The sequence below is a fragment of the Mastomys coucha genome, unplaced genomic scaffold (assembly GCF_008632895.1).
Source record: "Mastomys coucha isolate ucsf_1 unplaced genomic scaffold, UCSF_Mcou_1 pScaffold23, whole genome shotgun sequence".
In the NCBI taxonomy this organism is placed as follows: Eukaryota; Metazoa; Chordata; class Mammalia; order Rodentia; family Muridae; genus Mastomys; species Mastomys coucha.
The window spans coordinates 104,513,739-104,531,271 of record NW_022196906.1 but is presented as its reverse complement, the minus strand read 5'-3'; the positions used below and the strand labels follow the sequence as shown (position 1 = coordinate 104,531,271).

General features: G+C 38.9%; 1 protein-coding gene and 1 long non-coding RNA gene across 9 annotated transcripts in view; one reads left to right on the top strand and one right to left on the bottom strand.

Moving 5' to 3' along the window:
- Positions 1-17,533, bottom strand: part of Setd2 (SET domain containing 2, histone lysine methyltransferase) — an 89,380-nt gene that overhangs the window by 20,008 nt on the left and 51,839 nt on the right. For 5 of the 7 annotated variants that reach the window (XM_031344031.1, XM_031344028.1, XM_031344032.1 and 2 more), the window contains exons 13-15: positions 7,566-7,614; positions 5,358-5,538; positions 3,156-3,825 (exon numbers count right to left, since the gene is read on the bottom strand). In XM_031344031.1, coding sequence (XP_031199891.1) covers positions 3,156-3,825; positions 5,358-5,538; positions 7,566-7,614 — 900 coding nt within the window. Of the gene's footprint in view, positions 1-3,155; positions 3,826-5,357; positions 5,539-7,565; positions 7,615-17,533 lie in introns of those variants that run through there. The other 2 variants (XR_004111510.1, XR_004111511.1) reach the window with 2 other exon arrangements.
- LOC116072575 overlaps positions 15,970-17,533 on the top strand; it is a 20,626-nt gene continuing 19,062 nt past the window's right edge. For both annotated transcript variants that reach the window (XR_004111513.1, XR_004111512.1), the window contains exon 1: positions 15,970-16,254. This is a non-coding gene — a long non-coding RNA (uncharacterized LOC116072575). The remainder of the gene's footprint in view (positions 16,255-17,533) is intronic.

The following is a 17,533-nucleotide window of genomic DNA, read 5'->3' as shown; positions in this document are numbered from 1 at the left end:
GGGAAACTAGAGTGATAAGCGCTGCTTCAGAGACCTAAATACTCAGACACAATGGACATGCTACACACACACACAGTTTCTCAGACACCCCTCTGCCCATTCTGTTCTTTTGGGGAAGTACTCTCCCACTTTCTTTTTTTATAGCTCAGCCTGGCTTTGAGCTCATAAACCTGCCTCAGTCTTTTATAACTCCATAATTATAAGTACATACACCACATGCAACTTTCTTGAGGTCCTTTGTTACCAACTAGAAACAACAAGTTGTTTTGACACAATAAGGGCAACAGCAGTGATTCACAGTTTAAGAAGGTAATCAAATATTAATACTCAATTCTTGTTCTTAAGCTTTTGCTAATATATAATAAAATTTCTATAAAGATATGAGAATACCATGAATCTAAAATTCATGATGTACACTGATTTAGACAAGAAAGGAACCTAGAAAACCCTTCCAGCTGTAACAGCACCAGATGCAGGTATTTGTTCACATGTAGAGTCTCATAAGAGCTGGCCTGTGGAGGTGAGTGCCTTTAATCCCAGCACTCAGGAGACAGAGGCAAGTGGATCTCTGAACATTAATAAGGAAACTACCCAGAAGAAACCATCCAGCTTCTAAGAAATAATCCTCAGGTAGTTAGAATCAAAGTTTTAAAGGCTGCCTTAAGTATCCAAATGTATGGCTTAAACTCTCCACAGCTAACAAAGGAAGTGTTCCCAGTTAACATTTTTCTGAGATAGAGCTCAGTTTTTCTCTGGCAATGGTCCTTGGGTCATTTCCCATAAGTACTATTACTGTTCTCTGCCTCTCTGTAAATGTGAATCCAAGCTTTCCCTGAACAGAATGTAATATTGGGATATAACCTGATATTTAAAATCACAGGTTAATAATAGGAGATTGAACTTTCAATGAGAATGCCCCTCATCAGAAAACCCTTTCTGATGTAACAAGAACAGGGTAAATGGAGTCAACCTGGGCTCACATTCCAATCCAGAGAGCAGAAAATATGCCTTCAAAACAACTTTTTAAAAACGTAATATACACCCAGATAATAATCAGATGTCAACAATAATATAAGTTACCAGCAGCAAAAGATTATCTATGTTTAAAAGAAGTTATAGGCCCCAAGTTACTATGTCTGCGGGCATACTTTTACATTCTGGTAGTGCTGGCTTCAGTTTAATGTTATGCAGCAATCAAAGGCAGTAAGTTGGTTAACTGGATCTTTTGTAGCCCAATTAAACACCAGATACTGCAGAGAGCTGGGGGAGGGGGGGGGCAGGAATGAATGAATCAATCAATCTGGCTTGCCTTCCCAATCTAATTATTAGCAAAATCTGTTAGCTTTGTCTTCTAGTCTTTAACATGGGTATCATGTACAACTAACTCTATTCTCTTGGGTAGATTACTCAACAATCTTGTAATTGGTCTACTTAGCCTTTAACTTTCATTATTTTCTTTGCCAGAGCAACCAAAGTGATCCATTTAGATTATTATGTCAGATGATATTCCTCTATTAGGCCATGTTAAAGGTTTTTGACATTACTCAGAAGAAAAAAAAATTCCTTCCAGAATCTGTAATCTCAATTTATTTCCTACAGGGTGGATTTTATAATCACCTGACATAATTTGTGTTGAAAGCACTTAATATCATCTTTATAAAATATTTTAAAAGCTAGATCAGAACAATTGTTCTACTCCTAGCTCTTTGAAAATAGGATCTCACTATGTGATCCAGGCTGGCCTTGAACTCATTATCCTTTTGCCTTAGATTCCCACCATGCTGGGATTACAAGCATACACCACCATTCCAAGCCCAAACACCAAATTAGAGAAAACAAAACCAGACAAACACAAGCCCCAACCCCCAAAGCCTAAACAATTCCCAGGGGAACTGTTTCTTTTGTTTCTACAGAAACTAGGAAGCCAAACATACAAGCATACAATAGGAGTAGGGAGGACCTAGTATTTTGGAAGCTAAATTCCTTAAACTTAGGTTTTTTTTTTTTCATGATCAAACAAATTTGCCTGACAAGATATCTAATTAAGGCTCACCATGCAGAAATTCTACAGATTTGGTGTGAGATATGTTAGAGCTGACGCCGTAAGCATCTGTGAGCAGTCTGACATGGGCTGGGAACCAAACTTGGGTCTTTTGGGACTCAGCAAGTGCTGAGCCACCTTTGCAGCCCCATGCAGAAATTTTGTTAAGGTTTACTGCAAATTTAATTTTTGCATACCACATATTATCATATCATTATGAGTATGCTACATGTTTCTGATTACCCAACCCCTAAGTTACTTCTGATCAACTAATTCAAAGAGAGGGGAGAGAATCCACTTATCTACTACTCAGAAGTAAAGTAGCTGGGCAATGGTGGCGCACGCCTTTAATCCCAGCACTTGGAGGCAGAGGCAGGCGGATTTCTGAGTTCGAGGCCAGCTTGGTCTACAGAGCGAGTTCCAGAAAAGTCAAGATGATTAGAGAGAAACCCTGTCTCAAACAAACAAGCAAAACAAAATAAAACAAAAGAAGATGTGAAGTAAACTAAGGGTTCACTAAGTATATTTTCATTTTACATTATAGCGGTAAAGCCTTCATGACGGCTTCCCAGTGATTCCCCACATCACCTGGTATGCACACGCTTAGGCAGTCTTCCCTATCCCCCTGTGTGACGGACAGAATACAACTGTGGGTAGTCCTACTGGGAAGCCTCGGTTGTAAATAAGCTGCAAAGTGAATCCTCCATTCCTAACTCTAATTCCATGGACCCTGATCCTCACTATCAAGGAAGTTGCTTCTAAACTCCTTACTTTATGGAAGCTGGGACATACTATTGTCCTAAGTTATTAGATATTTTACACTCCAACATTTTACATAGTAGATAACCGATATCAATAAAATAGATCCAAGGTCTATTTTATTGATATAATACACTGGGAGAATGCCTGATGAGTTTATGCAAAAGGCATAAAGGTTGCAAAAGGTTTCATCACTAACACCAAGAAACAAACCAATGACAGAACTTCTTTGTATCAGATTAATTATCTCAAGGGAAATAAGGTTATCAATGACAGGATTTCTCTTATACTAGATCTAATTAGCATGACATTAACAAACTTTAAAATACAAAAGAGAAGTTCTACCATGAATTACCTGCACAATTGGAGGAGTTGTCTGTGAATAAGGAGAGGTCACACCATAGACAGTGGAACATGTCTGTCCTTGATAATATATGGTTGTTTGAGATTGTGCAGGAGAATACTGCTGCTGCACACTGACAGACTGCTGGTTTGAATCCCAGACGTTGTAATTCTGTCCTTGGACTGGGCCTGGTGCTTGTACTGGCATTACAGGAACATTGGAGTCTTGGAGTACCACACTTTCATTCTGAGTTACATACTGTGAACTAGAAACTTCCCCAGAGGCTGCCGCATGCGGTACCACTGGCACTGAGGTCGGAGCAGCAAGGGAGTCTGTAGAGTGTCCTACCAAGGGCTGAGCGTGATCGTAGGGAGCAGGGGAGCACACGGGGTCCATGCTGGGTGTGGGCAGAAGCACCTTTCCAGCATTGGGGTTGCTGGGGTCCACATAGGCCTGCATGGGATAACCTGGTGGATACCCAGCAAAGGGGTGATGAGAGGCATTATATCCCAGAGAGTCAAAGGGCAGTGGTGACGTCATCCCCAAGTTCTGCAGCTGTTGCTGTTGTTTCTGAGCCTCCCTCTGTGCTACTTCTTGTTCAAACAACTTTCTGCGCTCCTCTGTAGAGAGTTTGTTTCGGTCTTTAATTCGTACTTTCTTTTTAGAAGTTGGTGTATCATATCTACAAAGAAAATAATACCACAAAACGTTAGCAATCATGGACATAATCAAAACATTTATAAGACAGTAAGTCATTCATGAAGAAACCACTAACCACATCAAGTCTAATTTGACATTGCCTAAAATTCAACATCCTGCACTACACAAACTAAACAAAACAAGGGAGCTGGGAAGACGCCTCAGCAGCTCAGCTCCCAATACCCATCAGGTAGGCAGTTCACAACTGTCTGTCACTCCAGATCTTAGAGGATCCAATGCTTCAGACCACTCAAGGCGTGGACATACACAAATCTTTAAAATAAACTGGCTGGGAAATACAGCTCAGGAGAATGTGTGTGTCTACCACGTACAAAGCCTTGCACTCAATCCCGGGAGCCATAAAACAAACAAAAAGGAATCTGGCAGCAAGAGAAACCCAAGGAAATCCAACATTTGGCCACTTCCACTAGCATTCTTCATCTTAGATGTCTGAAGTAGAGACACCAGCTTACTATTCGTCCTTAGGGTTGAGGCAGATTCCATAATCACAATTACAGATTTTTAAAACACAACAGGATAAAACCTATTTCTTTGTAAATAAATGAATAATGAAGAAAAGAAAATGTGACATGAGCCAAAAAATAGTCCAGGATGTTGTCCAGCAGAAATAGCTGAGCTTGATCCTCAACATACATAAAAAAGCCAGGCACAGTAGCTAACATGTGTCACCTCAGAACTCAGGAGGCTAAGGTAGGAGAACTGCTAGGAAAACTCTAAGTTATGGCACCCTAGTGTAATCCTGTCTAAAATAGATAAATAAACAAATGGGAAAAGTATGTGTGATTAAATGCAAACCGCAAAACTCTAGTATTAAAAATGTCTTACTCATCTAGAAGATATTAATTCCAAAAGCAGCGCAATGTGTGTGTCTGCCTATATTTTGAAACCTCAAGAGTCTCACTACGGAACCCTGGTTACCTGGAGCTAGCTATGTAGACCAGACTGGCTCTGAACTTTGAGCAATTCTCCTGTTACTGTCATATAAATGCTGGGATTATAGCTGTATGCTACCATTCCCAGTCTTAATTTAGATACTTTAAAAAAAAAATTTAAATAAGCCCTTTTTTCATTTATGTACTTATTTCGGAATATGTGAGTGGGCACACTTAGGTGTCTCTCTTGACAATGAGTGTCTTTACCCACTGATCTATCTTTGTGGCCTCATTTTTTTTTAACTCTTTGAAGCTGTCCTGGAACTCACTCTGTAGACCAGGCTGGCCTCGAACTCAGAAATCCGCCTGCCTCCACCTCCCAAGTGCTGGGATTAAAGGCATGCGCCACCACCACCCTGCAAAACCCTTCTTTTCAACAAGTCCTCCTTCTTTAAAAAAAAAAAAAAAATCTATACTTGCTTCTCCAATCCATTAGTGTGCAAGTGATGTGTTTGTGCGCGCGCGCGCGCACTATGGGATAAATGTGGATGCTAAAGAACTATATGGGGCACAGAGACGTGTTTGGATTTGCTCAAATAAGAAAACTTACTCCGTCACTTACCTGTCATCTGGCCTTTTTGTGCCCCGCTCATACGCAGAAGAGGGTGGTGACAGAGAGCCCCGCTGTTTCCTTTTCTCTTTACTTTGAGACTGTTTGTCGGGGTCTCGCTCTCTCGACCGATTAGGAGTCTTCGGAGCTGTTTGATCTCTGAAGGCAGCAGCATCTCTTCCTCGTTCAGTTACTGGAAAGATTAAGTTATTTTTAAAAAATGTTTATTTTAGTAGGGAAATAAGTATATAATAAAACTTTTTACAAAAAGGTAAATGTGTGGACTTTTCCCTCATCAAGTCCTGACTTTAAATTTTAAAGGTTTTAGTTGTTAGTTGCTTAACACTGAGAAAGCAAAACCAAATTCATATTTCCGTATTCTAACACTAAGCAAGAAAATTCCACATGCAATAAATAAAAGGTTGCTTATGAAAAAAATCCAAGATTGGGGTTGGAGAGATGGCTCAGTGGTTAAGAGTACACTGACTGCTCTTCTGGAGGTCCTAAGTTCAAATCCCAGCAATTACATGGTGGCTAACAACCATCTGTAATAAGATCAGATGCCCTCTTCTGGTATGTCTGAAAACAGCTACAGTGCACTCACATATAATAAATAAATCTTAAAAAAAAAAAAAAAAAATTCCAAGATCATCCTTTGCAGCTCCCCAAGAGCTATACTAGACTAGATACTCAGAAAACATGGGAAGTAACCCTGACATATTTAAGGTTTGCCTATAGTGCTATGTGCCTAGACTGGTAGCCTCTAACAACTTTACATTGTTGCCAAAGAAAAAATTGCCCACAACCGTCTTCTTACAGTTCTTTATAGTCCCATGTAGAAGTCTGGCTATGAAGAGAATAAACTGTTAGAACTTAAAGATGTGCAAAACACACTACAACGAAGCGAGAGATATCACACAGGCCTTGACTTAAGGAATCAGAGCTATGCTTGTGAAAAATAAGGTAAAGGTTAACACACACACTGGCTTTTCACTCCAGCAACACTGGCTCAGTGTTAGAAGGGATTCAAGATTCCTTAAGTTCCTAATAATTTGTAGAAACACAGTGAGGCAGTAAAGTTGGGACCCTAAGACTACCATGGAACTTGTACTATCTGATTCACAATGATTCTGAGCTTCAGTAGCCACTGACTTCATGAGAATCCGATGAAGATTTCTTTTTTTCTTTTCCTTATTTTGTTTTTAGAGAAAGAATTTCTCTGTATAGCCCTGGGTGTTCTGGAACTTGCTCTGGCCTCAAATTCAGAGATCTGCCTGTTTTAGCCTCCTGAGTACTGGGATTAAAGGTATGCACCAATACACACAGCTCTGGTAAGATTCCTTAGCCTTCTCTGGTAAAGAAACATATACACCCTTCTACATATATGAATAGCCAGAGGTAAATACTGCTCCATATACCTCTAGCAATATAAATTTAAGAACATCTGTTGGGGTTGGAAAGACAGCTCTGTACTTACTGTTCTTGCAGAAAACTTAGGATTGATTCCCAGTAACCAAATGACAACTCACAACCACGTGTAACTCCAGTTCTAGAGAATCTGGTGCTCTTCTCTGGCCTCTGAGGGCACCAGGTATACAGAGATACACGCACACACACAGGCAAAACACCCATAAAGATGAAAGAGTAATTCTTTAAAAGAGGATGAGGATGGAGAGATGGCATAATGGGTAAGGACACTGGCCGCTCTTGGAGAGGACCAGGGTTTGGTCCCCTAACTCTAGTTCCAGAGGCTCCAGAGCCTCTGCTGTCCTCCCACGGGCACCAGGAACATGTATTGTAAACAGACACTGATACAAGCAAAGCGTTCTTATACACACCTAAAAAAAATATATTTTTTAAAAGAATGCCTACTTTAAGGGCAGGATGAAAAGCTCAGTGGTAGAGTACTTGTCTAACATGTGAGGAGCCCCGGGTTCAACCCCCAGCACTGAAGGAACAAGAAAACAAACAAAAATCGCTATTCTAGAGGGACAATTCAATGAAAGGTTAAATTACCAAAGCAACAACATAGGCAGTGTAAGAAATATCTCCTTTGGAAGAATCCACTAACAAAGAATACAGGTCCAAATTACTACACACAATGTTTCATTTTTCTATGTATGCTTATTTCAAAAGGAAGAACACTAAAGTCCTTCTAGGTTGTCTCCACAATTATGTAAGGAATTCTTACAAAGTTACCTATACAAGTGTTCAACTTACCTGTGCTCTCCTTTTCAGTTTGACTTTTCTTTGGAATTCGATACACCTCCTGCAAAACAAAAACAAAAACAAAACAACAAAAAAAAAATCAAAAAATGAGTTAATAGTATGAGGCAATAAGATCACTGCTTTGAAACTAACTGATAACATAAAGCTACGGGAAGGCCAGGAAAACACACTACAAGGAAAACAGATTGATTGGTAATTAAATATTTTCCAAAACTTTAAGTGTCTTTGCACACACTAGGCAATTCAATGTATTTTTTTCTTTTTCTTTTTAAAGATTTATTTATTTATTATATGTAAGTATACCGTAGCTGTCTTCAGACGCACCAGACGAGGGCATCAGATCTCATTATGGGTGGTTGTGAGCCACCATGTAGTTGCTGGGATTTGAACTCATGACCTTCCGAAGAGCAATCGATGCTCTTCCCCGCTGAGCCATCTCACCAGCCCCTCAATGTATTTTTCTATGGATGCAAAACCAACCCTGCTAATGGTCAAATTATCTACTTTCATAAGGCTGTGAAGGAAGAAGAGGAAGGGGGAGGGGGGCAAGGATGAACACTATTACTAGGTTATCAATACTCCCAAAATGGCATCTAATATTGTACCAAATTGATCATGAAGAATATAAACTATGTTTTTATGCCTTGAACTAAGTTTAATTACTGGGTAATTACTAAGAACATACTTTGCTGGTCTGTCATTTCCACACTATTCTAGTAGATGGGCATAAGTTCTTACCCAGTTACTGACTAAAGTGAGCCAATTAATGACAAGCCTACACATTCTCAATGGTATAAATGATACTCTCTCTCCCTTTATAACAATTGTGTAATATTAACCACAGCCATGTAGCCTGGATATCACCTATGTGACCCAATTAATCTGAAAAAGTTTAACAACTGTCTGAATATACTTTGTAAATCTAGGTACTCAAAAACTCAATATCTTTATTCATAAAGAATACTTAGATACACCCAGGGCCCAGCCACAGGTAACATGGCTTTGATCATTTCCACAAGGTCCTGACATTGTAAGTGTTCGCGAAAAATGCTTACAATTAGTTATACAGACTTCAATTCTATGATGGTTAGTGTGCCACAGAAAATTACTACAAAAGATTGTATTAATTGTAAACCAGTAAGATGGCTCAGCATGTTAAGGGTATCTCTGAGTTCAATTCCTAGGACCCACATAAGAGAAGAAAAAGGACTTCAGGAAAACTGTCCTCCACACATGCACAATGGTGCATGTGTACACGCACACCCACACACCACTTTAAAACTGTGTGTATGAGTAGGAATGGATACATGATACAGGTGCCCACAGGCCAGAGGTATTGAATTCCGAGAGCTGGAGAAACACGGGGTTGTGAGCCATTGGGTATGTATGCTAGGAACAGAATTCAGATCCTTAGGAAGAGCGAAGGCCATCCACCGTCTTAGCTGCTGGGTGTCATCTCTCCAGCCTAACCTACACATTCATTTGTTTTCAAATTTCTTACATTTACAAAATACATTACAACAATTAACACCTGTTAATTTAACTGTAGTATAGATAATTGTAGTAAAGATGACACCTAAAAATAAATGGAACAAATTTCATCAGTGTATACTCAAGATTAAGAGTTGACTAACTTAATCTTCTACTTTATGAAGGTAAAGTACAGAGAAAACTATTATCTACTCCCCCCATTCAATTTTTGTATAAGGAGACTGAACTCCCAAAAATGAAAAAGGACTGTACTGGTCCCATGATATTTTAAAAGATAAAAAGGAAGTAGCCTTGTGAAAACTTCTGTGAAATTTTTTAGGATCATTCTTTCTGGTGGATAAAAAGTAATAATGCACTAGCCTAATAGGGAATTCTACCAGGAATGATGTCACAATGATAAGCCAATAATGTCATAGTTTTAGGTCACTGAAGAAAATATTTATCTGAATTGTGCTTCCTCACACTGACCCTCAAAATAGAATCACTGTTCATTCCAGTCAAGAGACTGGCATGTTATAAGACAGTACTACAAGCTGGACACCACAGCTGTGTTTAACCCTTATACTTGAGAGGCCTAGCAGTTGTGGCGCATGCCTTTAATCCCAGCACTTGGGAGGCAGAGACAGGTGGATTTCAGCCAGCCTGGTCTACAGAGTGACCCAGGACAGCCAGGGCTACACAGAGAAACCCTGTTTCAGAAAAACCACCACCACCACCAAAACAAAACATGATAGAAGGGTTATGACAATGAACTAATTTAAAAATGAAAGAAAATATAAATAACAAAAAGGGATTAAGAGAAGAACAAAAAGTCAAGCCTCGATCCTAAAGCTTTTGTGGCAAACACTTCACTAACTGGTCCATCTCCGCAAAACTTGTTTCTTGCTTTTTGTTGCTTTGAGACAGAGTTTCTCTGTGCAGAGCAGGCTATTCCTGAGGTGCACCTTGCCCCTGCCACTCCAGTGTTCAATGAAGGTGTGACACCACCACCCAGCCATACTTTTCTAAGATCAAGTTTTGCTTTGTCAAATGAGAGGCTGAAAAACAAAATTAAAGAATAAATACCGGGCAGGTGAGATGGCTCAGCAGGTAAGAGCACAGACTGCTCTTCTGAAGGACCTGAGTTCAAATCCCAGCAACCACATGGTGGCTCACAACCACCCGTAATGAGATCTGACGGCCTCTTCTGGTACGTCTGAAGACGGCTACAGTGTACTTATATATAATAGTAAATAAATCAAAGCTTATAACCATCTGTACAGCTACAGTGTACTCATATACATAAAATAAATAAAAATCTTAAAAAAATAATAATAAATACCAGACATTCTACATCTTAAAAATGAAAAATCCAACAGGTCAGAGGACCTGGAAGAAAAAAATAACGAAGGGCCGAAGAGATGGCTCAGCAGTTAAAAGCATGTACTGTTCCCGAAGAGGACCCAAGTCCAATTCCTAGCACCCACATTGAAGGTGGCTCAGAACCTCAAGTAATGATGCTCCTGATGCTCTAAGGGGTTTGACACCTCTGCATCCTCTGGCACCAGCACTCCCATACATACACACATACAGACACGTAATATATATTTAGTAATTAAAAAAGAACAAAAGAAGTAATAAAAAAAAAAAGAAAAAGCTATGAACACTCTTATCTCATGACAATAGAATTAGGAGAAACTACATTACTGAAATTCCATCAGTGGGCAGGGAATGCAGCTTAATCTGTAAGTAGACTTGCCTAGTATTTGCAAATCTCAGATAACACAGAGCCAGGTATGGCGATGAATGCCTACCATAACACCACTTGGAAGATAGAGTGAGGATGATCCGAAGTTCAGTCATCCTTAGCTATACACACACAGATTCTGAATTTGAGGCCAGCTAGAGACAAATGAGAAACTCAAAAAGAAAAAATAAATAAACAAGAGCTTCAGACTTCAGTAGTGACACTGTAAGCTAGAGTTATCAGTATAGCTTTTTTTGAGGGGAGGGTTCGGGGAGTAGGATAGAAATTGAAGTCAGGTTTTTGACCATATTAGAAGCATACTCTACCACTAAACATACTACAGGTCCAGTACCTTCATTCTAAATGAATTTTAACTTTAAATGATAACTATGTATCTGCCAAACAAAAGGAAATAAATTAAAGGCATTTCTTACATTTGTAAGGCCTTGAAACTGATTCTTCTAGCCTGAAGACAATGCTAAAAAAAAAAAAAAAAACCTATACAAAGTCTGTGGACATTCTGAGACTTAAATTCTAAATTCTGTGTCACATATATAATTGTCAACAGTGTGTACTATACCATCATACTAGATGGCTAAAAAGTGAGAGAATGAAACATGAGCTATGCATACAAGACACTCTTAGTTAAATGGTGCCAGTCAGTGGTGACACCCCCCTAATCCCAGCAGAAGTAGGTGGTCTACAGAGCAAATTCTAGGAGAACCAGGGATTCACGGAATAAAACAAACAAACCTTGTCTCAAAAAAAAAAAAAAAAAAAAAAAAAAAAAAAAAAGAAGAGAAGAAGAAGAAGAAGAAGAAAAAAAAAATTGAGCAATATGGGTGTTTATCAAAGTAACAATGCAAACAACCTAGGAATGTATAAGTATGTACTGTTAACTCAAAAAAGGTGATCAACATACATGGATATAATAGGAGACTGATTAAGTTATATATATTTATACCATACTTCTATAAAAAAATACTCTATAGCTGGTACAAAATACAAATGTAAAAAGCAGGTTGGGTTTGGTGGCAAACAAGACAGGGGTAGACAGATCTGATCCAAACCCGCCAGGTCTACAGAGTGAGTTCAGGCCTAGACAGACCACATACTGACTGGAAAGTTAAACCAGCCTGGTCTACAGAGTGAGTCCAGGCTAGACAGACCACATACTGACTGGAAAGTTAAACCAGCCAGGTCTACAGAGTGAGTTCAGGCCTAAACAGACCACATACTGACTGGAAAGTTAAACCAGCCAGGTCTACAGAGTGAGTTCCAGACCTAGATAGACCACATACTGACTGGAAAGTTAAAAAAATAAAAAGCTAACCATATATATGCGTAATATGTATGATTTCTTTCTGGAAGGATGTAAAAAAAAAATTATAGTTGATTGCCTGAGAACCACAGGAGATAGGAGTGGGGAAAAAAAAAACCATTTCATTAAATGTATTTTGGACTATATACAAAAATGGGCTTTATAAATTAAAAGGAAAAGATCACGCATCTCTGGAGCAGGTCTAGGTATAGTACACCAAAGAATTAGTGCTGCACACCGAGCACCACACTGGTGAGACCTGGTTACCCAAGAGGCAGCTGCTAAGATGCTGCTGTTTAGCAAAGCCCTCTTGCTTCTTTGCACTTTTGATTGAAGCTTGTTTCTCTTACCCTTTCCTCCTCAGGTTCTGCCCATCTTGACTACAATTCAAAGAACCTATCTTAGCAATGCTCACTTTTATTCTTTCTATATGCTGGCCTTAGGTTAACTCAGGAAGCATTAAAAATTAATAGCTGGGAACTAGAGAGATGGCTCAGCGGTTAAGAGCCCTGGCTGTTCTTCCAGAGGTCCTAAGTTCAATTCCCAGCAACAACATGGTTGCTTACAACCATCTGTAATAGGATCTGATGCCCTCTCCTGGTGTGTCTGAAGACAGCTACATTATATACTCATATGAAAAATAAATAATTTTTTAAAAAAGAAAAGAAACAAAACTTAAACAGCTAACACAGTTCCTGCTGCTAAAGACCTAAAGGCCAGTGCAGGAAAAAAAAGAAAAACATATGGAAATAGATTAGTAATCATTAATGAGTAATCAGAGGCAGAGTTAAATGTTTCTCCAATTTTAGATTTGTTTTTAAATCTGCTTAAATTAAATTAAATCCAGATCTAAGATTTTTTTCTCACACTTTTCAAATGTAATTATATCCACTATAATGTTTTAAACATGAAAGCCATCATAGTCCTCCTGAAATTAAGAAGGGGCCCTCCTAATAATGTCCAAGCCATCCAGGAAGCACCTGTTGAAGCCCAATTCATTCTTCTCCCATCTGATTCCTAGACACATTTTTATTAGAGAAGCTGCTTTAGCTACACAACAGAAAAGCTTAGACATCCATGTAATTTCAGAAGTTATGAATGTCCTTTAATGTTTAATCACAGATCACAGGCTGATCTCTATGTATGCTGGGCTTAGGTTAACTCATGAAGCATTAAAAATTAATAGCTGGGAACTGGAGAGATGGCTCAGCAGTTAAGAGCCCTGACTGCTCTTCCAGAGGTCCTGAGTTCAGTTCTTAGCAATCACTACAATATAATGGTGAGAGGATATTTTGAGCAACACTAAAGGAATGGTTGCTACAACCACAGAAAGAATCTCACTCACTCGCCTCTCAATTACACAATTCCATGGGCTTCTTGGCAAGAAAAAAGAAGTCACAATAATCTGGGCAAAATAAAGACCAGATGAATATAGGCTTAGTTAAATCAGAAACCAGGGTCAGTTTCCTCAACAAAAAGCTAAATCAAATTTCATGGTATTTTCTGTTTCTCTTTCACAGCTGACAAAAACACTACCACATACTTGGCAGGTTGAAATGATCACATGATATCTAGTTATATGTTTTCTGATTACCTATCAAACATAAAACTCACACTAGATATTTAAGCAAAAAAATATGCTCTCAGAGACTTCACTTTTTCACTCAAGTATTTACAAAGTGCCAGATACACAATATGCAACAAGCCCTTAAAATTACAATAGCGAGGAGTCTCCAGAGGCCGAAACAAAAGCCATCACTGCCTTTGCTCCCAGTACTGTTGTGAAATGCCATTTACTGAGAATATATAAAGAGAGCAGAAAACAAGAATCATTTCCCATGGGAAAGGAAAAGCCTTAAGAGAAATCTAAAAGAAAAGCAAGTTTCAAGAAAAAGAAAACACAAAAATATAGAAGCTGACTGTGACAGCTGGACTAGAATGATCTGACATGCAGGTGGGGGTCAGACCACACTGTGCATACAAGGAACTTTAAGAGAAATGTAACCTCAACAATGTAAATGTAGAACCATTTGACACAAACAGAGTTGTCCTTCCAGAAGAGGATTCTAGATACTGAGTGTATCATCGAGTATTTGGGGACTACAATTAAGAGGTAATTTACTCCAATAGAGATACATTAACTTTTACTACAACTATGGAGAGACTATCCCAAAGTGGGGCAGTGGTGGCACGTGTATTTAATCCTAGCACTCAGGAGGAGGAGAAGCAGGCCAACCTGAATTTGAGTCCAGTCCAATCTAGAGAGTTCCAGAACATCGAAGGCTACAGAGAGAAACCCTGTCTCAGAAAAAACAAAGGACAAATGGACAGAAGGGAGGAACAAATGAACAAACCAACCAACCATCTGGGCCACATATGCCAGGAAACAGGCACAGAATCCTCACACCTAGCGTAATGTCAGGCTGCCATATAAAGTTCCAGGTTAGTCTCATATCAAGATATCATTTCAAAAATTAAAAACGTTAAGTGGCTCATGCCCTTAAAGATAACATGTTAGAAAAAGAGAATTAACATATATGCAAATAACTTTTATTATAATCTGTTAAAAATACTATAATGCATTTTGTAAAGTACGACCAAAACCATAAATTGAATCTGTAAATGGTTAAAAAAAAAAAAAGAGGAGAGAGATTTCAAACAAGGAGAATAGAATGCCTGAAGATAAGGAAAGGTGAGCATATATGAACAGATTAACATGCACATGTACAAGGAAAACTGTTGGGCAAGATTAGATAGACATGGGCCGGAGAGATGGCTCAGCGGTTAAGGGCACTGACTGAAGGTCCTGAGTTCAATTCCCAGCAACCACATGGTGGCTCCCAACCACCTGTGGCCTGTAGGTAGGAAATCAGACCACCGTATACACTCTAAATAAATCTTTAAAAAAAATTACACAGATATACTATTCACTTCCATGGGCTTTGTTCTTTTAAGTTCTTAATTCACTTCTGCCAACTAAGGGGTTTGTGCAATGCCGCTACACAGTTCTCTTAGTCTCATCTATAATTTTAAAAGAAAATCAAGGTTAATATACTGAAAGCAAAGAATGAGAGCAAGAACAAACGGTCGTCTGTTGTAAGAGTAAAATCAAGGCACAACAGGGTCTGTATGAAAAGTGTTAGATCGCCGGGCAGTGGTGGCGCATGCCTTTAATCCCAGCACTTGGGAGGCAGAGGCAGGTGGATTTCTGAGTTGGAGGCCAGCCTGGTCTCAGCAGCCAGAGTGAGTTCCAGGACAGCCAAGGCTACACAGAGAAACCCTGTCTCGAAAAAACAAAACAAAAACAAACAAACAAAAAAAAAAAAAAGAAGAAGAAAAGAAAAAAGAAAAGTGTTAGATCAGATGCAATATAACCTACTTAACCTGTATAACAAAAGAAATCTATTTATTTGTGTGAATGCATTAGTCTGCCACCAACATATATGGAGGGCACATATGGAGGTTCTCTCCTATTATATGGATTCCAAGTATCACACTCAAGTAGGTCCTCAGACTTTGTGGCAAGTAACTTTAATTAAAAAGTTTATATACATAGCTTCCCACCAAAAAGAATAAGTACTTCCTGGGGGGTGGGGTGGGGGCTAATTAGGAGCTAGGAAGGCCAGGCACAAACTGAACCTAGAACAACATGCTATGTCAGAAATTTTAAAACAAAAACAAATCAAAATGAGACAGAAGCCAACAAGGAGTTTCCACTGGCCAGACATGAGGTAATGTAAGCGTCAAACATTGAAATTAATACAGCACAATCCATCCACGAGAGTGAGAACCCAGGAGTCTAAGAACACTGTTAGGCAATCAGTGACCCGGACACATTCCACAAAAGCACAGCTTTACTGAGTTCCGAAATTGCTCCCCATGTAGGATTTTTTTTTTTCATCTAAAGGAAGGAAGATAGTGTGTAGTCACACTGGCCTGGAATTGTCCATATGGCCCAGGCTGGCCTAGAACTTATAATCCTTCTAGTGATGGCATTACAGCATGAGCCACCATTCCCAAGTAAACAGTAACTTTGGAGAAGCCCAGCAGCCACTGTGGCAAGCTGACAAAAGCTGACAATATCAGTAACAGAACCACTGAGTGCTTTGTGAAGAAGACTGCAATATTCCTCATAGGAACATGTATGTAACTTAAAATGATAATTTGGCAAAAAATTAACATTGTAGAGTCTGAATACAGAGCATGGAGGAATTTTTAGCCAATTTTCTATATATTTACCACTAGAACATGTGTATCATGTAGAATACATAAAGAACATTCTTGGATGTTTCTAAGTCTGAAACTTTATTTGGAATTTAAAATATACTAGCTAGAAAATTTATGTGGCTTAATCTAAAAAATTCTCAAGTTACTGTTATCATGGCCCTTAGAATGCTTTTCCCATTATTTCCTATAATGCTTATTACTTTTCTGCCTCTCATCTAGTCTTACATTTGAACTATCTTTTCGTAATAAAGTCAAGACGAACTACAAAAATTAGCTTCACGGGCAACAGAAACATGATTACTGTCTTTGAGAAAATAAAATTAATGGCTCACCCAAATGTATAAAGTAAAAATGACTTCACTTAGCAAATTCTATGCCTTATCATTAAAATAGATTTTGGTAAACTCTTTCTGGAAAGGATAGAACAAACATTACAATCTTTATTATTACTCTGTGGAATTAACAAGCTCTATCACTAGAGTAGCCACAGCCACAGACACAATATAATATACAATATAATATACGATCATGGAACACAGCCATTTTGGAAACAAAACCAGCAGTGCCCCAAATCTCTAATTGCTATTTTGCCTTTTGAGACATCTTACTGTGTAACCAGCCTGCTTCCAATTCACGATCCTTCTCCTTCAACCTCTGGGGGATTACAGGGTACCACCAAATAAGATGGAATACTGTTTAGATACAAGTAGTGTATATAATAAAATGGACTACTAAAGAAAAAGTGACCTCAGACAGTGATGGTGATGCCTATGGCAGAAGCAGTGGCTAGCGAGTTCCAGCCGGTAGGAACTACACAGTGAGATCCTAGCTTAAGGGGGAGAGCAGGGAAAGGGGTGGCAGTAGACACCTCACTGCTAAGAGCGATGGCACACCTCTAATCCTCGCATCTGATTATAGCTAGACCCTGTCTCTTACAAAAAGAAAACAAAAATAAACCAGTACTTTTTAAAAAAAAAAATGAAACATTTAAACCTCTTGGTGGTGGTGCACACCTTTGATGCCAGCACTCAGAGGCAGAACTAGGTGGATCTCTGAGTTCAAGGCCAACCTGTCTCTACAGAGTGAGTTTCAGGACAGTCAGGGCTACACAGAGAAATTGTGTCTCAAAGAAAAGAAAAGAAAAGAAAGAAAAGAAAAGAAAAGAAAAGAAAAGAAAAGAAAAGAAAAGAAAAG